General features: G+C 38.1%; 1 protein-coding gene across 1 annotated transcript in view; it reads right to left on the minus strand.

Annotated features, from left to right (window-relative positions):
- The window catches only part of MTHFD1L (methylenetetrahydrofolate dehydrogenase (NADP+ dependent) 1 like), a 214,189-nt gene that overhangs the window by 161,062 nt on the left and 29,640 nt on the right, over positions 1 to 23,487 (minus strand). Inside the window, exon 8 of the mRNA XM_027857977.1 lies at positions 7,807 to 7,918. Within this exon, the coding sequence (XP_027713778.1) occupies positions 7,807 to 7,918 (112 nt within the window). The remainder of the gene's footprint in view (positions 1 to 7,806; positions 7,919 to 23,487) is intronic.

Consider the following 23,487-nt stretch of genomic DNA (forward strand, 5'->3'; position numbering starts at 1 on the left):
GTTACTCAAGTTCTTAACTGTGAAACAAATGGAAACAGTGCCATTTGTTATCTTTTATAACTCCTCTTCGATTAACTAAATAAAGTATATAAATTATACAGAAAAATTTATTAGCACTAAAACCTAACCATAGAGAAATAAATTCCATTCATTCATTAAACAAATTCCTTTGAGCACAGTCCAGAATATTGTAATTAAAAGTGTTCATTTAAAAATGGTTAAATTAGGGATACAGCTGATTGCTCAAAACAATAAAGACAGGATTTTTACTATAACAAAAACAATTCAAGTGAAAATTCTCAGAGTGATCTATACCTTCAAGAGTGAAATTCTTCAATTGGAATGACTCCCTAGACTTGGGATTTCAGTCCTATCAGAAGCTGCTTTGTTCTTTATTAGACAGTGTAAATAAATTAAGAGATTGTGCTCTAGAATACAAAGTTAAGAAGCAAAGCACCCTCTTCAATAACGCCCAAAAGGAAGAGGGCTTAGTGAATGGGGAACAGGTTTGCTTCAAGAATCTCAACTTGTACCACGAAACTGATCTGTCTTACTTTTCCTTCAAAGAAGAAGATACTAATATAAAACTATTAAATGTAGGAGCTTTCTGACAAAAAAAAAAAAGCAATCAAGCTGTATCTACTCTCCTTTTTTTCTTTTGAAGTTTTAAAAATCTCTCTCTTTTTTTAAATAAAGGTAATTTAGATCACCCTCTCCCCTTCTGGATTTTCTCTCTCTCTCTCTTTTCATGCTCTACTGTTTCTTCTCCTACCTCTCTGACCACTCCTTTCATACGCCTTGGCTAGTTCTTCATATATGTCATGCCCAATAATTATGGGTTCCCCCAACGGACATATTTCCCACATTAGAATGTCATGTCTCCCATATTAGAGTATGAATTCCTTGACAGCAAGGACTGTTTTTACCTTTCTTTGCTTCCCTGGAGTTTAGCATAGGGCTGGGAACATAGCAAATCTTAATAAACACATATGCTTATATACATACATCTATACAAATGTATCATTTATAAACATTATTAAAAGCAAACACATAATATCCTTCAAGCCAACTCCCTTGAGTCTTTTCTGATGGAGGAAAGAAGTATCTTCTATGGTTCATGCTCTGAATCAAGGATCATTTTCTTTGCTTTGGAATTATTATGCTCTTAAACTATCCATTTTGCTGACAACACACTGGAAGAAACAGCAGTAAAGTACATGAAGTATATGTTTTTATGTGAGATTTCTTGAAGGCGTTAGACAGCCATTCCCCTCAGGTACTGTGTGAAAATTAGCAGCTTTTCACTTTTATAAATCATCTCGAGGAAAAGGCCAGGAGTCCAGTTGGCTGAGTAGTTTTTCACCTCTAGAGATGTGGACTCTAGGCCTCATCCACCCACTAGTGAGAAAAAAAGTGCTGCTCTCATTCTTGTCCTCATCTGTTTAAATCATAAAGCTGGGGGTGGGGAGTGGAGGGCGGTGGAAGATACCCACAGCATGAAATTGTGCTCCTTTCTAATTTACCTTTCTTCTTCCTTCCCTTCCCTGTGATAGATATACTTTAAGCACTGTCCCACTGGTGGCAGTATGGAAAATTTTTCATGCTCTTATCCATATAATGTTTCATTTTCTTTCAGTTTTTTCAGGCCTTTCCCTTCATGAACGCTCCAGGAATATGCAAACACTGTTTGCATTTATGTGTTATATACATGTATCATAATTAAGCAAAAGGGATATTCTTAGCAAAAGAATTAAATCACACCACAAACAATCTCAAGTATTATTAGGGCAAGTGATAAATGTTATCTCCATTTAAAAAATGAATACAAAAGCTTTGAGTTGAGAAAATTCAACACAGTTAACAAGATTAATATCTTACTTAGTCTTTTCATCAAAGCAGAAGAAGTCAACCAATTACCTGAGTAAACACTAAGTGCCTGGTACTAATTATGCTAGATTTGGGGGATAAAAAGACAAAACTGAGACAGTCCCTGTCCTCAAGGAGCTTACATTCTACTAATGGAGATAACACATACATATACATACATACATACACACACATATGTATTTACAATCAAAATACACAAAGTCACTAGCATCTGGGAGGGTTGTGCAGAAAAGTGCTGAAGGTGAACATTGAAGGAAACCTTGGATTCCAAGGGTTGGAAGAGAAAGAGCATTACAAGCATAGGGGGACAGCCAGTGCAGAGGCATGGAGAGATGAGATAAGAGTATCACGTACGAGTAACAAGAGTGCCAATGTAACTGGGTCAGGTCCAGATCTCTGGAGCTATTATATCATGCAGTCTTATATAACAAGACCGCAAATTCTTTTAAAAGATGATCTTTCATTTGAAATTTTTCTCCTCTTAACTGGACTTTTGGAAGGTTTTTTATTTAAGGATAACACATTGCAAGGCTTTTGCTGGAAACATGAACAGCTTTTACCCCGGTCACTAACTGATACTGGTTGTTTTGAGATCACCCAGGGAACTTTGCCAACACAATAAATGAAGTGGGAGGGCTCAAGTCAAATTCCTTTGTCCAACTGCCATCTCTGCTTCATAGAAACACTTTAGTTTTTATTTGACTTGGCTGTGGGTGCTTTCCTTATCAAGAGAAAGAGTTTGGGTGAACACAGAATCTCTTTTAGCCAGGTCTGTTTCTCTCTGTATGGCCCATAGAATTCTGCAACATTTATACAAAACTAGCAATAGCTAAAATGTAGATGCTGTACTCGGTACAGAAAGGGGCTTTTTCATCCCTGATTAGGGAGACAGGACACTAGTAATTAAGGGGACCAGGAAAGGCTTCATATAAAAGATGGCACTTTAAGCTGTATCTTAAAGGAATACAGTGTTTCTGTGAGGCAGAGGTGAGGAAGGAGTGAATTCCAGGTGGGAGAGACTGCTAGTGTGACATCACAGAGATGAGAGATGGAGGGTCACACACAAGGAATGGAGAAAAGGTCAGTTTGGTTGTTTTGTGGAGTGTGGAAAGGAGAGTAATGATGAGGCCAGAAAAATCAATAAACATAAAGCGGGTTCTATGTGCCAGGCACTGTGCTAAGCTCTGGGGATATATAAAAAAATGAAAAAGACAAAAACCAGTTCTTGCTCTTCAAGAGTTCACAGTCTAACAGGGAAGACAACATGCAAACAATTACATTCCAAAAATAAAAAAATAAAGGATAAATTGGAGATAATCTCAGAGGGAAGGAAGATTAAGGAAGAATGGAGAAGGCTTCTTGCAGAAGTTGGAATTTTAGCTGAGATTTGAAGGAAGCCAGGAAAGCTAGGAAATTGAGATGAGGAGGGAGGGGTCAAAGGCATGGGAAAAAGCCAGGGATGATGTCTGAAGTAGGAAGATGGAGCAAGGTAGCCAGTGTTGCTGGACAGCAGAGTATGGCGAGGGGAGTAAGGTCTAGTATGACTGGGAACGGAGGAGAGAGGGCAGGTTATAAAGACCTTTGAACACCAAACAGGAGGTCTTATATTTGGTCTTAGAGGTGACAGGAGCACTGGAGTTTATTGAGGAGGTGGGAGGCAGGTTATGACGATACCGACACTGGGGGGAGGGAGAAACATGTGCTTTAGAAAAACCATGCAGAAGAGCATGGGATGGATTAGAGTAGTGAGTGGAGTCTTAAGACACAAAGAACTAGAAGGCCATGAATGAGGTGATAAGGACCAGTAATAGGGTGGTGGCAGGGTCAGGAGAGAGAAGAGGGCTTACAGGAAAGGTGTTATGAAGGAAGAAAGGACAGGATTTTTACAAGTGATTGTTAGAGAAAGTGAGGAGTGGAAGACGACACAAAGCTTGTGATCCTAGGTGACTGGGAGGATGGTGGTACTCTCCACAATAATGAGAAAATTTGGAAGGTTTCAGGGAAAAGATGAAGAGTTCAGTTTTGGACATGCTGTGTCTAAGATTCTCAAGAGAACCCAGTATGAGGTATCAAATAGGCACCTGAAGATAAATCACTGAAGGTTGGGAGAGAGGTTAACGCTAGACAAATAGATCTGAGGATAATCAGCATAAAGCAGATAATTAAATCCATGAGAGTTAAGGAGCTCTCAGAAGAGAGGGCTAAAGGCAAAGTTAGCAGGCATCACTTGGATGAAGATCTAGCAAAGGAGACTGAGGACTCATTAGACAAGTAGGATGAGAACCAGGAGAGAAGAATATATCACAAAAAGCTAGAGAAGAGAGAGTATGAAGAAGAGGGTGATCAATAGTGCCAAAAACTGTAGAGAAGAGGATGAGGATTAAAAAAAAGGCCATTAGATTTGGCAATTAAGAGATTATTGGTAACTTTGGAGAGGACAATTTCAGTTGAATGATGAGACATGAAGCCAGACTGCAGAGGTTAAGAAGAACCTACTGTCTCCGGGGACATTGTGTGTTCAAGTGTTTTGTATAACTACTGTTCTTGTTATGTCTTCTCAATGATAATCTTTTCTAAAAAGCTGTGTGTGAGAGAGAGAAAGGGAGGGAGGGAGAGAGAAACAGAGAGAGAGAGAGAAAGAGAGAAAGAGAGAGAAGAGGAGAGGGGGAGAGAGAGAGAGAGAGAGAGAGATAGCATTGGCAGATTTGGAGAGAACAGTTTCAGTTGTGTGATGATGTGAAAAGCCGAAGGACTGGGAGGACAGAAAGTGTAGACAGTGAGGACAGACAGTTTTTTCAAGGAGTTTGTCTGAGAAAGGGAAGAGAGATCAAGGATACCAGTCTGAAGGGGTGGTACAGGTATTAGTGAAGGGGTTTTTTTTTTTTGGCTAGGCAATGGGGTTTTAAGTGACTTGCCTGGGGTCACACAGCTAGTTATGTGTCTGAGGCTGGATTTGAACTCAGGTTCTCCTGACTCCAGGGCGGGTGCTCTATCCACTGCGCCACTTAGCTGCCCCCTAGTGAAGGTTTTTTAAGAGTAAGGGAGAGTTGGGCATGTTTAAAGGAAATTAGAGATGGAACCAGTAGGAAAAAGTACAATGAAGGCTAAACAAAAAAGAAATTAAGAGGACATAGAATAGTATTTATTTTGTTGTTTTAAATAAAAAATCATTTCATCTCCTTGCCAAGGACCGTCTTCTCCATCAGACTGCATCTTAAATTGTATTTTTTCCTACTAAAATTCTCAGGTATCATTTTTAAATATCAAATGATATTCAATTAGGAAGAGGAAGGATCAATCCAGAAAGCTATTTTTATGATTCTGATAGAACAGCTATGAAGTCAAACATTAAAATTTTAAAGGCACAGTTGTACATACAATTGTTAGAGCTGGGAAAGGCTTCTGCCTAAATCCCACATGCATGTGATATAGACAAAGAGAAGTGAAGGCCAATAAAGTGATGGTCAGCCATTTCTCTCAGTAACCACAGACACCTAATAGAGACACTGAATGCCTTAAATATTGTTCTGAAAGGGAATGTCTCAGACAGGAGAAATCAACTCTGACTGGTGAACAATTAATAAGGGGGTACACATTTAAATGAGGGTGTGGGCTAAAAGTCTTCAGCTCCACTTGCTGAGAATTTGGCTTGATCATGAGACAGCCACTTCCAGAAATCTGGAGAGAGGAAACCATTTCCACCCAGACCACTCGGTTGGTTTTCTCCTTCATGAGCTGGGTACCTTAAACTCCAATGGAGGAGTAAAAGGGCCTGGGCTTATTCTCTCAGGGCAAAAACTGACCTAGAATAGATTCTGTTTACTCTTCAAACAGAAGTAAAGTCTCCTTGTTGAGTGCTGAGAGATAGGGCAATCTCCTCTATCAGCCATGCCCTTCAGAGACTGCTCTCAGCCCAAAAGGTAAAGCTACTGAAATTAGACGGCAGGTGTAGCAGAATCTCACCAGTCTCCAATCTACGATGCTGCAATACACTGGAATCTCTTGACTAAAAAGTTTATAGTAATTTTGTAAAGTTTTTGTCCACCAAATTTCATTTAAGTCCAGCTTGACAAAAGTCAATGAAATAGCAGACATCTATGACTCAGAAGGTTATACTGGAACCTCACTATCAATCACTGTGTCCTCTGGGTCCAATTGGATGTACCTGAACTTACACTGAATTATCTACTTCGTAAACACTATTGTAGTGAGGTCACAGCATGTTTCCTAAGTTTTAATTACAACATTTAAAAATCATTCTCATAATAGCTGATCACTAAACACTTCAATTTCCCTGCTTTAAAATACAATTGTTCAGCTCTTACTATAACAAACACATTAGCAAGGTTCAACAAGCAAGGTGAAATGATTTTCAAATGTACTACTTCTGGGATACCAGCCACATGGGACCTTTCTTCTGAGATTAGTTATTCAATAAAATACCTCTATAGAATTACCTCATCACATAGATCACCTATCCCATTTTTTTATGGAGGAAAAAAATAGTAAAGATTAGAATGAAAATTCCATTATAAAACTCTTGTCTTCACCCAATCATACATTTATTAAAAAAAAAAACCTCTCTTCCTGGGATAGTTTGTAATTGCTGGCTGGAATAAATGTGAATGCTTTTCTCTTTAAGAAGAAACTGAAAAAGTCTTTTCAATCGTTTTGAGTGGCGAGAGGAAATAATATTTTTCCTCAGTAACCTACTGAATATATTTCATACAGCTTAAAAATTGCTAAAGTTAAAATTTTATGTCTTTATACCATTATGATGGACCAGGACACTATTTCATTGTGATTAGATTTTTTTTTGTTAATTATCCCCCAATCTCATTTTTTAAAAAATTAAGTGCAAAAACATGTTAGGATATTGCTGAGCCTGAGGCACTTTTCCCACTAAATATGAAAAGTGAAAATTGTAACCACAACATATTTTTGAATTTATGTTTAACAGAAATCCACACCCACTTTAAAAAGTCCAAAAGGAAATTCAATGCAGTTACCCATTTTGGTCCAAGTGAACTTACAACGAACTTTTAATGATCAATCTATTAAGAGAATTCTGCAAAACATCTAAACATTGACATCTCTAGATTATTTGTTCAAGAGAATTATTCAGATTAAAATCTAGTCTTTTGGAGATACCATTAAAAACTAGGTCCTACAAAGGAAAGTTGCACAAAGAAAGTACTGTTCAGTTACTAAATTGCATATGCCATTTTCACAATCTCACAGGGACTTGAAGGGTTGAACAGACTTTCTTAATCTCACTGGGATTCTGAAACTTTCTGCAGATGTGAAAGCATTTCCTAGCTCTAACACTGCAGAAAGCCAGAAATTACAGACTAGTAATAAACAGAGACGCAGAATGGAATCGTAAATAGAGAACTGATCTTTGATATCAGAAAGACCTGTATTCAAGTCCCATCTTCAATACAAGGTGGCTGCATGAACATGGGAAAGTCACTTATCTCTTGTTGCTCCCAGCCATTCCCTAAGAATAAATATTGCAGGATTTTTTTTATACCGTAAAAAGTAGCATAAAACATTTACTTCATGTATGATCCTATAAATTTTACATATGTTTGCTTTTGTCCTCCCATTCCTGGGTCATAAAGAAGTTTCTTTCCTCTTACTTTTATCTCACTCAGAACAATATAAACATTCTCTCTTAATTTAAGTTCTTAATTACTTTGTAATTAATTAATTAGTAGGTAGAGTTTGGAAGGCAATATGGGAGAGACAGAGAGAGATCTGATGGTTTTGGCACTTTGGAATTCTACCCAGGAAAATCAAAATGTGGATACTAGTGTAATTGTAATGGAACTGACATGATTTTGCTCCTTGAATAAGTAAGACTAGTTTTTCTCATGCCTTTCCTTAGCCTTTCCAAGAAAATGTGTTGAAGCTTACCTGACAGAAAGTTGTGGGAACAATTGAGAATCGTAGTCCTTGGCTGTATGCAACTAAGTGGAATTTCGTCTGGCTTAGGAGAGCCTATCACCACAATTTCAGCTTCATTAAGCTAAAAAGAAAATTAGCAAAATGAGATTTAATTAATGCTTTTCATTGTTACTAGACTGTACACTCCCAGGAAAGCAAGGATGATGTCTAAATTAAACTTCCTAACTCCCTCAGGACAATGTTTTGCATAAATATTTGTCGAATCAAAATGAATGGAACAGTTACAAGTGCATTATAATACAATGAACATACACAAAGGAGAAAGGGGTGGTATAGGCAGGGCACAAAACTTGGAAACCCCCATAAACGCTTCTCCAAAATTTCCTGTTTGAAAAAGTGGAGGCACAAAAAGCAGGTATTAGCTCTGGTTTCTTATAAATAGACTTCGAGGTTACTTTTGTGATAAGAAATTGGTAATCCATTCTTTTATACACTGTAACCTTTTTTAAGCCATAGAATCCAAATTAGACTTATTTGTAGTTGTCAAGGTATCCTCACCTTGAATTTGAGCAGCATTATGATTAGGACTTTTTAGGAACTCTTGTTTACAGTGGGGAAATTGGCTAGACGATTGCCACCCTCCCTATCTGAGCTAGGTAAAAAAGTCATCATTATCACTAAATACATTCATCGTACTCACTGATTCATCTTCCACGGACTTTGTAATGATTTGTAACTAGGCAGTAAGCCTGGGAGATGGTTCTGCAATGATCTCAGAATCAATGGAGCCTAATTACCCCAATACATGGACTAAGGAAACAAGATTATGAAGTTTTAGCAATGCAAGAGACCTTACAGGTCCGATGGCAAACCTCTCACTTAAAGCCCCTTTTGGGGTAGTTAAAATATGTGAGAACCTTCATGCCTTTCACCCTCATTTCTACTCACTTTTCATTCCTTGCTTGTCTTTGCTTTCAACTCCCTCTGAAAATAGTGACAGAAAAAGCTGAAGGGAGAGAGGGGATGGGTAGAGCACCCTGTTTCTTTAATAATATACCAGATATGTTCTTTCACTTCTGTTTGTTCTTTGGGTTGAGGAAGGTAATATTTCAAGATTTAGGGGTGTACCACTAATACCTCAATTTATACTCTTCTCTTATCTAAGGATTTGCACATAGGCAAAAGGGGAAAACAAATAATAAATGTCTGGGGGGAAAGAATAGATGGTGGGCATTTTATATACCAATGAGAAAAGTTACAAAGGAGCTTTTTCATAAAGTATGATCGTACTTCAATATCTGAATGTAAAAAGGTCCTCTGAAATATCCTTAAGTTAAATATCAATGGAGCATAATATTGTGGGGCATGTTTTTTTTGGAAATTCTTAGTATGGACCAGGAAAAAGAAGTAGTGAAATATGACCATATCTTGGGTTTGGTAGCATACATTATGATTTTGTTATTACATCTTCTCCCTCTCCCTCCAGGCCCCAGGCAATTAAAATAATATTTTCTAGGTTTTTGTAACTCTGCTCTCTCCTGGTTCTCCTCCTACCTATCTAACCTGTAAGTAAGGTGGATTTAGTGTGTGTAAGAAGGATTTTGTTATTTCTTTTCAGATAATAATAGTTTCAGGATCCTAGATAATATTTCTCACAATCATGGTTTGTAAACATCTCCACCATGCTTGTACAGTGAGATATAGGGATGACAAAATGTATGTGTGCCCTGTGCTAGCTCATGACAATACTGCTAAAGGTAACCTGTGAGCTTAATGTTGGCAATATGCCTTCTTTGTCTTTTGCCCTATAAAGCAAGTGGGCAATGGTCAGTAAGGGGAGGAACACATTTTGAGATTTGGGTAGTGCATAGAGGAATCCACGTACCTGCTTTGATCGGCCCCCATCAACGTTTGTGGGGAATCTGTGTTTGCCTCAACCGGCTCCCTTTGAGGCCGAGAGGAATGAGATGGGAGTTATGCTCCTACTTTGTATATTCCTGCCCACCCTGGGAGAAGTGTGATTATGGAATGCCACTGGAGTTGGTACTCCCATTATAAGCAACCCTTTTGAGAAGACTAGACTAGAATAAAGTAAGCTTGTTTAATCCCTCCAAAGCTGTCTTCCTGTCTGACTGGATCAAAAATAAACCTGTGCTAGAACACCTGTTAGTGTTAGGAGCCCTCCTGTGCTCTCCTGCCCAACAAATGGTGTTACCTGTGTGTTTATCTGTGAAACAAACCTCTCCTCAGTTTCCTTAGAAAGACCTTCATCCAGGTCATGCCTCCTAGACATGGCTGTCCCACAGGATTCGGTCCTGGGTCGTCTTCTTCTATCTCCTATCAGGGGTCCACAAACTATGGCCAAATCTAGCCAGACCCCTTTTTGTATGGCTCTTGAGCCGTACAAATTTTTTTTTAATGTTTTCAGGTACAGTAAAACTTTATTTTAAAACGTAAAAACCATTCTTAGCTCACAGGCAAAAAGAGGGCTGTAGTTTGCTCACCCTTGCTCTATATTAGTTCACACGGTAATCTCATTAGCTCCCGTAGATTTAATTGTCATCTCTATGCTGATGATTTTCAAAACCACTTATTTAGGCCCACCCTCTCTCCTGACCCCCAGTCTTACATCTCCAATTCCTTATTAGATATCTCAAACTGGATGATACACAGACATCTTAAATTCACCATGTCACAAACTGAATTCATTCTTCTCCCCCCAGAACTTCCTCCCTTCTAAACCTCTCTATCAATGTCAAAGGCCCCTCTATCCTCCCGGATCTCTAGGCTTGCCACCCAGGGATCATCCTTGACTCCCTCCGACCACCACATCCAATCTATTGCCCAAACCTGTCAATTTCACCTTTGCAACATTGCCCAAATACACTCTGATGCTTTTCTGATGCTGCCCCCACCAGGGCATGTACCCCCATCTTCTCACACTGGGCTATTGCAATGGCCTGCACTAGGTCTGCCTGCTTCAAGTATCTCTCCATTCTAGTCCATCCTCTACTCAGCTGTCAAAATCAGCTTCCTAAAGCACAGATCCTATTATATCAGGCACCCTAGTCAATAAATAGGCAGTTGGGTGGCACAGTGGATAGAGCACTGGGTCTGGAGTCAGGAAGATTCATCTAGCTTCAGACACTTACTAGCTGTATGACCCTGGGCAAGTCACTCAGCCCTGTTTGCCTCGGTTTCCTCTTCTGTAAAATGAGTTGGAGAAGGAAATGGCAAACCACTCCAGTATCTTTGCCAATAAAACCCCAAATGGGGTCACAAACAGTTGAATATGATTGAAATGACTAAATAACAACAACAAAAGTCAATAAACTCTAGTGGTTTCCTTTCACCCCCAGTAACAAATATAAAATCTTGTGTTTGGCATTCACAGCCCTTCAAAACCTCCCCACTCCAGCTTTCTTAACTTTAACGGTTCCCTTATACTCTATAATCCAGAGATAATGGCCTCCTTGTGGTTTCCCAAACAAGACATACCATCTCTTGGTTCGGGATTTTCTCTGGCTCTTCCCCATGCCTGGAATGTTCTCCCTCATCTCTAACTCCTGGCTTCCTTCAAGTTTCAGCTAAAATTCCATGTTTTATAAGAAGCTTTTCTTGATCCTTCTTAAATCTGGTGCCTCTTTCTGTTGATTATTTCCAATTTATCCTGTATAAGCTTGTTTATGCACTGCTGTCTTCCATGTTGTCTCTCCCATTAGACTATTTTCTCTCTGAGAGTAGAGACTGTCTGCTACCTTTGTGTCTCCAGAGCTTTGCACAGTGCCAGGCACATAGTAGAACCTTAATAAATGTTTAAAGACCAACCTAAAATATATAAAATGATGATATGATTACTTAATTCATCTCTAGAAGGAAACTGAAAAAGCAGAGCCCAATATAATTAAGTATAAAAACAGGGATTGAAAACAAAAAATAGCAACCCATGATTCCTGTTAGAAAACAGATTTGCTGTGATTCACTTTTAAGTATCTACACAGAGCCAATTAAGTCCCCGTTTAAAAGTCAACATCCAGAGGGACTTGATCAGTTTGATGGCATGCAAGGGGGAAATACAAAACAAAATATGTTTTAATGTTGCTACAAGGGAGCAGCCTGATTAATCACACTATAAAAGGGCAAAAAAACAACTAACACTTGCCTCAACAACCACTCTTGTTTCTATAACTACAGGACCACAAAACATTGAAGCTGAACGGAAGACATGGAACACAGTATTTTCTGCAGTCCAGTATTAACAGCAGTTGGGTCAGTTCAAGTTGCACATGCTATCTGCAAGCTTTATCTAAAAAACAGCTGGACATTTGGGTGATGTCACAAATGAGAAAAAAATTTCCAGTGACTGGAGGGCTTTAAACATCTGCATAAAAACGACAGTTCTTCCACATGTATATACATACATATATATGTATCTATCTCTATCTCTATCACACACCACCATCAGAAGTGGAGCCACAGTAAAGGGCAAGCTTTCAGAAAGCTGTATAAAAAATAATCAGCTATTCAGGAATTCAACACTATGACAACAGTCTCAGACAAGAGCAGCAAAAATGCAGCCCTTTAAATCTGTATGCAAGTCAAGATAATACTACCAAGACTTAAATATTCAAGTTAAGAAAATGAAAGACTACACATGAGTTCCCTCAGGTTCCCCAAGAACTTTTGTTTACTATGCATTGTGCCTCTGTTACAACCAGTACTTTTTACTACTTATAAATCACTTAAACATCAGCCTTACCTCCTCCTCAAACTCATAAACATGCATACTCCTAAATCAATAATGTTAATACACAAGAGGGGGACAGCTAATCCCCAGTGCAAGAGAACAAACTATCTTCCTGTAGCGATAATCATAAGGTACAAGTTATAGCATACTGGGGGCAAGGGCAGGGAGGGAAGGAGCCAGGAGAGAAGGCGGAAAGCTGTACACTCAAATGAGTAAGCAATCCACTACAAAACAAGGAAAGATTCCAGTGGGCTAGGATTCGAGATATATAACCAACCTCACTGTCAGTTTCTTTTCCCCACTCCCCAACTATGGAGACCTGTGCCAATAAATGACTTAAGACTATTTCATAACTAAATACTGATTTCTCCAATGAGATTAATACTTGGAATGAACCACCCATTCCCAGGATGAAAAATTATTAAAATAATATCAAGACTACAGATAATACTTGATGGTATGTAATCACTACACACTATGGATAGTACAAAACCTTATTTTCTTAAGTACTGAATTATGAAACTTTTGCCCTTACCCCTCTTACTGTATTAGAAAAACAGATTTTGAAAACATAAGATGAAATTTGGGTATGTTATCATTTGTTATGTTCTTTGGGTTTTCTTAATAGTTTTCATTTCTCCTTCCTATAAGAGAGGACTGAGAGGAGGATGTGGGGAAAATATGTCCAGGAGAGTCTATGATAGAAATAACAAAAGGCATCAATAAAATCTCTTTTAAAAAGCTGAACATGAAAAACATGGACTAATTTCACGTGTATGTGTGTGTGTATACACACACACACACACACACACACCCCTAAATAAAATCACATATAACATTTTTTTCTTAGTTCTTAGCAAAGACCAAAATGACACATCCAAAAAGATCATCAAGGACCCAAGATTGAACTCCCAGTATGGAAACCGTCCCCAGCAATGCAGAGAGATAACTCTTTGGTAACTAATAGTCTTAAGTAATTGCCCGGGACACAGGAATGGTTAAGTGACTTGTCCATATAGCAAGTACATGTCAGAAGTGGGAACTAAATCCACATCTTTCTGACTTCAAGACTTTTCCTACTGTAAACAGGGGGAATTTTCAGCGTCTTAATTACCAACTGTCATCCATTAAGAATTTCAAGACCAATCCTCTTTGTAAGGTTTCCTTTCCTCCTCCTTTTCCTTGAACCTGCACAAAAAGTTTACACTCACCCTGATTTCACATCAACACTTCCCTGGATCCATGATTACATCAGTGTGGGTATTTCCTCTATCAGTACAAATCTGCAACCCATTCATCTCTGCCTATCCTGTGTAATTCCTATTCTGGACATATACATTATCACTGGCATCTTTTACACATCTTCTCCTTGGTATACCATGCTACAACTTTGTTTTGTTGATGAGTTGTTTTTCAGTCATGTACAACTCTTCATTACTCCATTTGGGGTTTTCTTGGTAAAGATACTGCAGTAGTTTGCCATTTCCTTCTCTAGTTCATTTTACAAATGGGGAAACTGAGGCACACAAGATTAAGTGACGTGCCCAGGGTCACACAGCTACTAAGTATCTTGAGGCCAGATTTGAACTCAGGGAGATGAGTCTTCTGGACTCCAGGCCCAGTACTCTATTCACTGTGCACCTAGCTGCCCTTACCTATACATCAGAAATCAGCAAAAAAAATTTTGAATCTTCCAAAAATGTCATTTTCCCATAATTATTACTGGGAGAATAGTGATGTTGAATTCAATTTAATTTGGCAAGTATTTTTCAAATACCTCCTATGTCCCTGTCAGTAAGGTAAGGTCCTAGGGTTACAGACACCAGTTGCTTCTTACTCTTTCAGAAATCAAACACAAAACACTCTTTGACATTTAAAGCCTACATGTTAAGCCTTATTAAGCATTACCCCACCTCATATAATCCAAAAAAACAGTTCCTCATACACAGCATTCCATCTCTCATCTCTCTCTGCATCTTCGTACAGGCTCTTCCCTCATCTCTGGAATGCCCTCTTTCTTCACTTCTCCCTCAGAATCCCTAGTTTTCTTCAAAGCTCAGCTACAGAGCCACCTTCTACATGAAGCCTTTCCTGATCCTTCCCTCCACATTATTTTGAATATAGGCATTTGTCTTCACCCCCTCCTGCCCTGCCAGACTGTAAGAGCCTCTGGTGTAGGAGATGTTTCGCTTATGTCTTTGCATTCCCTAGTACCCCAGCAAAGTGCCTGATGCTGCTTAAAAAAGCCAGTTGACTGAAACAAAAACCTAAACAGTCCATGATCTTACACTGAAGCTCTATTGTGTTTTCCATGCAACTGTTGTCCTAGGTAATCACATCTCTAAGTTTAAAAAGGACATCAAATGTTTCTTGAGATAGGTTCTGCTCTTTCAGCTTCTTTATTTTTGGTGACTGTTTTACATCAGTTAAATTTCTCTGTGAAATGGCAATAATTCAGGGTTTTTACCTTCATCCATCTAAATTAAAAGCTCATTTAGGGGCAACTAGGTGGCACAGTGGATAAAGCACTGGTCCTGGAGTCAGGAGGACCTGAGTTCAAATCCAGCCTCAGACACCTGGCACTCACTAGCTGAGTGACCCTGGGGTCACTTAACCCCCTGTCTAGTTAAAAAAAAAAAAGTTCATTTAAATACGTTGAGTTGGAACCAACCTAATGACATATAGTACTTTCAAAATCTTTGTTCTTTTCTTTGTGTATTAAATAGCTTTTTTCTGATATTGAAATGGCTCCTGTTTTGTAACTAGACACTTCCTATTAACATGTAGTTAATTTCATTTTTTTTTTGGTGGCAGTATTTGGGGTTACCCATCTCTAGTGATGAAGGTATTCATGATATAGAAGTGTTAAAATTATGAGTAATTGATAAACTTTTGGCTTCTTTCATTTCTCAATCCTAAACCAAATTTTGGACCTTCTTATTTGTTTCCTCATATATCTAATTCTGCATTGAAGTTATTACATATTAAGCTCTGCGTTAACATAGATGAATTTTTAAATCTTTTGTACACTGTCTTTACTAAACTAATTTCATCCTTTGTAGCAGACGTTGGTACAAAAGCCCCAACTATTTTCAGAGTGATCCCCTTTCGTATGGCTCATCATAAGTAATGCAAAGAAAGACAAGATGACGAAGTTTTCTATGAAATGATGTTTCTTCTTATTACCCTTCAGTGCACAATGAAATCACCTCTGCCAATTCCTTTATTTCCCTCTCTGAGTAGAGTCTGTGAACCAGTTTTCCAATTATCTGCAACTTCTTTATGGCTGACACACATATTCCAAATTCACAACACCTCTCAAACACTGCTCAAAGTGCTTCTCCTCAACACCCAGGGCCATGCTACTGGTAGAAAAGGGGAAATGAGACAGCAAAAATAGGCTCTGGGACCCCCTTGCCTAGAGTTCTAAATTGGAAAATAAAATGTTTTCCTCTGAGAACAACATTATAGAATTTAGGCCCTGTAGTAGTATCATTATATCATGATAGTTCAGCTATATCATGGGACTAGGAAGTCTTCTGTGGGCTAGTCTGGGAAACCAATCACCATTTATTAAGTTTATTTCTCCGGGAAAATGTGTCTGGCATTCCAAGCAATTGACTTACAAGTGAATTTTTGGAACATAACCTATACAATAAAATGAAGACTGCCTAAAATTCAGTTTAGACCAATATCTTATAACATATACCACAATAAAGCCAAAACGGATACATAGCCCGAGTATTAAAGGTTATACCATAAATTTGGGAAAGACAGAGACCACATATAAGCTTTCTTTGGTGAGGCTAGTGATGGGACAGAGACAATCACAAAAAAAAAAAGATTATTTCAACTACATGAAATAGAGAAGCTACTAGAATAAGAAAGGTGGTCATTAAGAAGGGAAAAAATTTTGTACTGAATATTTTTAATAAGGGTCTGAACTAACACAACTATGACAGCACTATTTTCCTATGAACGAGTGGTTCAAATGATATGAACAAACAGTTCTCAAAAAAACATTAAACTATTACCAACCATGTGAAAGACTGTACTAAACAACTAATAATAAAAGAAATGCAAACCATAACTCTGAGTTTTCACTTCACACCCAGCTAATTGGCAAAGATGACAAAAGATGGGAGTGGGTAACGTTGGGGTTATAGAAAGACTACAGCACTAATACAATGTTGACGGTGCTGTAAACTGATCCAGTTTTCTTGAAAGCAATTTGAAATTATGCTAAGATCGCTAAAATATCCATGCCCTTTGACACAGAGATTTCACTGGTAGACATACACCCAAAGACAGAAAAGTCCTATAAATACCAACATTTTTGTTAAATATATTGTGGCACATGCATGTTATAGAATATGACTGTACCCTTATAGAGAAGCATGGGAAGATTTATATGAACTGATGCAAAGTGAAGTAAGCAAACCCAAGAAAATTATATACATGAGGATTATTATAAAATAAGCAGAAGAAAGATAAATAAAAATGAGCCTGATAATTATATCTTATTAAAATAACCAACCTTGACCCTGAAGAAGAAATGAGAAAATAGGCTACCTTCCCTTTAGTGTAGAGGTAGGGGCCTAGGAGTGCAGCACATTGCATATACTGTCAGATGCAGTTGATATTTGTTAGCTCTGTCCAACTATTTTATTTCTGTTTTATTCTCTGTTATAACTTTCTTTCTAGGGGAGTGGGAGAAATATATTTGGAAATGAAAGTGATACATGAGCAAAATTAATAAAATTAATTTTTTAAACTGGGAGACTATATTACTTATGTTTATATCAATTCCATTTAGATGATAACCTTCTAGAGGGTGGAGATCTTTTGTATATTTTCTATAGAGCATTCTAACAAAATCATTATTTCTTGGAAGTGAATCAATGTAAAAATTCATTAAAGGAAGAAATAAGAAAGTCAACCCACTTTCACTAAGATATTACACAAGTACTCAGATTTTGGCAAGATAATCGAACTTTTCAGCAAATGGTATTCCCCCACTTCACAAACACTCAGTCAATGATTCAGTGATCTCACTGCAAGAGAATTTTTTCTGTCTTTCAGAAACTGGGTGTATTCGTTATCCCTTTTCTCATTTGTGATCAGAAGAAGAGATTATTAGCTCTTAAAATGAAAAGTATATCTTAATGTTATGTCATAAATTAGATCTACTACAAGCCAAATGGATTCAGGGAAAATTATGATTATGACATAAGTCTATCAAACTTTCTCCCCTAAGGATTGTAAACGACCTTTCTTTAACTAAATACTCCCAAGGTCACCTCTTACTTCATCATTCAGCTTATTTACTATTCAGTATAAGAGAATATCAAAGATATTCATCTGAGCACAAAATGAGGGCACAGAGCCTTTGAGTGAAAATGTAGTTAATTCCTGTGAGAGTAGACAGAATGTACTCTAATTATGACACACATTTCAAGAAAAATGCAACTAGAAATATTGTGGAGGAAATATTACATTGCTATTTGTTTAAAATAATTTTCTTCCATGGTGAAAAAAATTTACAAAATGGGTGAGAGTGGGAATGGGTTTGTTTTAATATAGCCTAATGGATCAGAAACAGAAAAAGGACCCCCCCTCCCCCCAAAAAATCAGAGAAATCTGAAGTTATGGTTCACAGAGCAAAAAAAGTCAATACATGTTACATGGAGACACAAGAGATCCAGCGATTTATGTTTATGCTACTAATCACATACTTTAATATATACAGTATATTCAAGTTAATGTTAATTAAAATATGGCTGTGGAAAACTTTGGCATTGTATCTCCTGACATTTGGGTTTTTGATTCTGAACCTCCTATTATATTAATAGGTTTCTGCATGTCATGTTCTTTGAGATTTTAATAGCATTCTCTTTGATAAATAAAGGGAAAAGAGGGAAAAGAAAGAAGTCCACAGCAGCCCATAAGGGGTAGACTAGAAGAATAAAAAAGATTTGGTCCTTCATATATGATGATGATGATGATGATGCAAAAGACACATTGTGATGATGAGTCCTGCCTCCTATGGATGGGGGGGGTGTCGAGTAGGCAATAATGAATTATTTAGTGGCTGGATAGATATTCTATTAATATGTATTGTCTTTTTTAGGGACTTTTTTCCTTCATTGTAAGCCTGGATTCAAGTGAAACAAAACCTAAAAACAGGAGGAAAGGCAAGAGATTAATGAAATACCATGAGATATGGATGTGTTTGGAGAAAAAACTGAAAGTGTGATAAAAAAATACCCATTGACCCTGGATCACAGAATCATAGATTTAGAGCTGGAAAGGACCTTTGGAGGTTCATCCAATGATAGAGGAGTTAACAACAGGCTCGAGATATCAGGGAACCTTCTGCTGGCAAAAACACATGAGGAAAAATCTGGTTTGACCTTTCTATAGCTTCTGACACTGTCAATCACCTTCTCCTCCTTCATACTCTCTTCTCTCTAGGTTTCCAAGACACTCTTCCCTGATTCTACCTGTTTGACCCCTCCTCGGTCTCCTTTGCTAGATCCTCATCCAGGTGGTGCTTGCTAACTGTGGGTATCTCCCAGCTCTCTCTCCTGGACCCTCTTTTCTGTTCTCTCTTTTAGCATATCTCTTCAGCTGCCATGAATTCAATTATCTCTACGGAGGCGATTCTCAGGTTTATTTATCTAACCCTAACTTCCAGACATCCTGGACCTACAGACTCACATCTCCCACTGCCTAACAGCTTGAATTGTAGCCATCTCAAAGTTAACAAGTCCAAAATGGAATTCGTTATCGCCCCTCCTACTCCCCATCCTTTCCCATTCCAAATTTCCCTATTAGTGTCCAGAACACCACATCCTCCCAATTATCCAGGCCTGCAACCTAGACATCATCCTCAACTTATTATTCTCTCTCACCCCCCATAACCAATCTGTTGCCAAGGCCTATTGATTTTACCTTCATTATATCTCTTGCACACAGCTCTTCTCTCTACACTACAAACCATCCTGGTGAAGGACCTTATCAAGTCATGCCTAGACACTTAGAACAGTCTGCGTTGGTTTCTTTATTTTAAATAAAGACTCTTCCCTATTTCAGGCCATCCTATTCTCAGCAATCAGTGATCTTCCTAAAGCACAGAAAACTTCAGTGACTCCCTATCACCTCCAAGGTCCAGTAGAAAATCCTGTTTGGCATTCAAAGCCCTTCACAACCCAGCCCCCTCCCATCTTCCTAGTCATCTTACACCTTGCCATTTGCCATCCCCTCACTTACTCTGTAATCTAATGACATGTTTTACCTCCTGTTCTTTGCACAAAACACTCCATCTTCTATCCACGGCCATTTTCCCTGGCCGTTCCCTAAATCAGGAAAGTCAGACTGACTAAAAGCAAATAAATGTTTTTACTTTCATTCATTTTTTCACAGAGACTGAAATTTTTTTTGCTAGCTATCCAACGTATGTAACATTTTCTGCTGTTTATTGGGGCTAGTTTTAAATAACCCAACACTAGGAACAGAATTTAAGTAGAGGAGGGTTAGGCTATCTCAAAGCCCTCTGACTAAACAAGCTATCCTCCCTCCAGCTGTAAGTTTGAAAAAGGCGCCATTTTTGCCAACTCTGGACAGGTGAATGGTCAAATTTTCTGTTAGCTGAGGATGATGGGAAGAACACGTGTGTGGGAGTCTGGAGATCTGAATGAAAATTCTGGCTCTGCCACTTAACCAGCTGGGTGACCTCAAACAAGAAAGTTCACATCTATAGACCTCAGGTTTCTCATCTATAAAGTGAGGGGATTGGACCAGATGATCTCTAAGATGCCTTTCAACTCTAAAACTCCTTTCCAGAGATTTAGCTATCATTGTTCTTTCTCATTTCCAGTAAAGTAGAAGGCTAGCATCCAAGTGGAGGAAGAATGAGGTGGAGGGTGGAGGCAAATAGTCTTTTAGTGACATATCTGACAGAATCAGGAAATACAAAATGGTAGGTTATCAGCAGCATCATTACTACTAAATTTAACCAACTTTCATGGTTTAGGAAAGTTCAGATAATAAAAATACTAGCTGACATTTATAGAGCATCTTTTGACTTCCAAAGTACTTTACATCTGTTCTCTTATTTGCACTGCAAGGGCTGTAGTAGGAAGAATACCAGACTCGGAACCAGGAGAGCTGGTTCTGATCCTGGCTCAGCCATACTAGCTTGCCATTCAACTTCTGGGAACCTCAATATTCTCATTTCGAAAGCAGAGATAATAATACTTGCACTGTATATATCAGAGTCGTTGCTGTAGTGCTTCCAAAATCTTAAGGCATTTCATAACAGAGTTATTACTAAGTGGTAAGAGAATTTTAGTATTGCCACCATTTTCCTGAGACAAGTTACACTGCTAGCCAGAGCTTGCAGAATTGAGCTGAGGCATCAAACTTTAGCTCAGCTGATTAACTGATAAGTGATAGAATTTCTGGCTCAGTTTTATCAGCTCTATTTGCTTACTTACAATGAGCATTTCTGCTCATTAGCTATAGTTCTAATGTTCATGGTTAGCCTGTAAATTCTAGTATTAAATCCTCTAATACTTGCCGATCAGTTTATTATTTTACCTGCCTTAGATCTTCACCTTCTGCTATTTCGATCTAGGGGTGCTAGGGACCCTGAGATTTAAAAGCAAAACACACAGGTCTGCCTTGAAAGAATTTGACCACTCAAGCCTTCTTTCAGTCAGAGACAAGGTTTATTGTATCACCAATAGAAGTGGATGGGATTTTAAGAATCTGCACATTTGGTAGACTAGGCTGACTTTTTTATAGTGGAAAAGATCCTGGAAGATTTGGATGGGATCAAGGAGTGGCTAATAGCTTGGGGTGGTCCAGAGGTAACAGACAATGAAGGGCTGGGCTGGGTCAGAGGTAGGATAGTTGAAAGGATTATTGAGAATCTAGGTGGAGATGGGAAGGTTCAGAAACTGGGTTCCTGAAATTCATGGGAAAGTTCAAAGGCAAGGGTGGGGGGTGGTGGAGGGGAGTGGTCCAGAGCCCATACGCTACATTGCAACTGGTTCTTCAATATGAAAATCTTTACTTCCCTTTCTACCCTCAGTAAATTTCCATAGTATTCATCCCACTTGTGTCACTAGAAAGTATAAAAGGTTGCTGAAAATGTCAGTTGAGATCCACTGGTTTTTATGCACCGTGGGCCTATGCTTAGAGCAAACAACAAACTGGTTATTAAAATATCTCTCCGGTTTTTTAAGTAACAATGAGCAGCACTACCTATCAACAAATCCTTGGACAATTTTTATGTCAACTAGAAGTAATAATAATTAATAATAATAATAATAATAATGACTTACTTTATGTCATAGGGCTAGTTAAGTGGCAAAGCCAGGATTTTCTTCTATTCTACCGAATCACAAATGCCTTTAATTTCTTTAACAAATAGTCTTGTTAAAATGCTAATGAGCAATGAAAAGGTCAAAAATAGCAAGGAAAGAAGAGAACTAGGGTATGGGTAAGAAGGGTAGCATACTATGATCCAAGGGCCTCACTGCTGATTTTTGTTAAGTATAGTCCCAGGAGCCAAGAATGGTTTTTACATTTTAAATAAAATAAAATCTTTATTTTAAAATGTTAAAACCATTCTTAGCTCTCAGGGCTGAAAAGTCTTAGTTTGCAGATCTCTGGTCTAGAGAAAACTATGTTATCAATACATGAAAACCACAACCCTCCTTAAGAAAACAAGTATTGTTTAATTTTTACATTAGAAAATTAAGTAGAGAATGCTTCATTCTTTTTATTTGTATCCCAGGTGCCTATCACAGTGACAGGCACACAACAGGTATTGAATAAATGCTTATTGCTTGACAGTCAACTCTTAGTTAACTATTAATAGGATAAGCGATTCATTAGTCTCATAATCTGAGACACAAAGTTTGAACCTAAGAAAAGCTATCTAATTTGGACTCCCACCACCAATTTCTAACACAGTACTCTACTTACAGCAGAGGCACTTAATAAATGTTCATTGAATGGAATCTATTTTTTAGATTACACCTGGTGGCAAGGGGTTATCTTCATCCAACTTACTCCAGACCTAAGTCATGGAAGTTGAGCTAGTCCAGGAGGAAGATTAGACCCAATCACAAAGTTATACCAATATGGCTATGTTACATGTTAGTTTTAGTCCATTCCGTCTAAGGTTAGCTTTCTCCTTTCTGCTGCATACAGAAGAGGTGACTCACCCAAGGCCTCATTGTGAGGTAAGTGACACACTTTATATTAAGTGATATAAGATATTATTAAGTCACCATCTCCATGACCTATCTATCAGGCTATAGTTTTTAACGTCTGAGATGTAGCGCTACATAACAGTCATAAGACTTTAATAGGAAATGCAATGAAAACATGGCATCTCCACGTTTGGCTTCTATTCTCTATCATCTATCTTGGTGCTGTACTGTCTCCAGATTGGTTTTTAATGGAAATTTAACAAATGGAAATGTCTTCTTCTACAGAAGTCTAGTGTTAACTTTAAAAGTACTCTTTCGATAAATAAAATTACCACATGGTTCACTGGAATACCTAAAGTTAATGGGAAAGGAATGCCACAGTGATGATAGGTATAATCACTCACAGAACCCCCTAAATCACCTTTAGAACCTTCTTCTAACCACATCACAATTAGAACTTGGTCTCCAGATCCACTCTTTTGTTGAATGTATGTGAAGGACCTAATTTATTTTTACTTCATGCTGATATACCTCACATGTGAAATCAGTCTTTGTTGAGGGCTTGTGGTTTGGGAAAACCAGAAACAAAATCCACTAGAGCAGAGTAAAACAAACAATCCTCTGTTTTCTGGCTTATTTCTTCTACACACAGTTGGGATTTACCTGACCTGTCACAGCTGGAAGGCCTTTAAAATATGACCATCCAGCTGTGCCTTA

This window comes from Vombatus ursinus, unplaced genomic scaffold (assembly GCF_900497805.2).
Source record: "Vombatus ursinus unplaced genomic scaffold, bare-nosed wombat genome assembly UNPS02012602.1, whole genome shotgun sequence".
NCBI lineage: Eukaryota > Metazoa > Chordata > Mammalia > Diprotodontia > Vombatidae > Vombatus > Vombatus ursinus.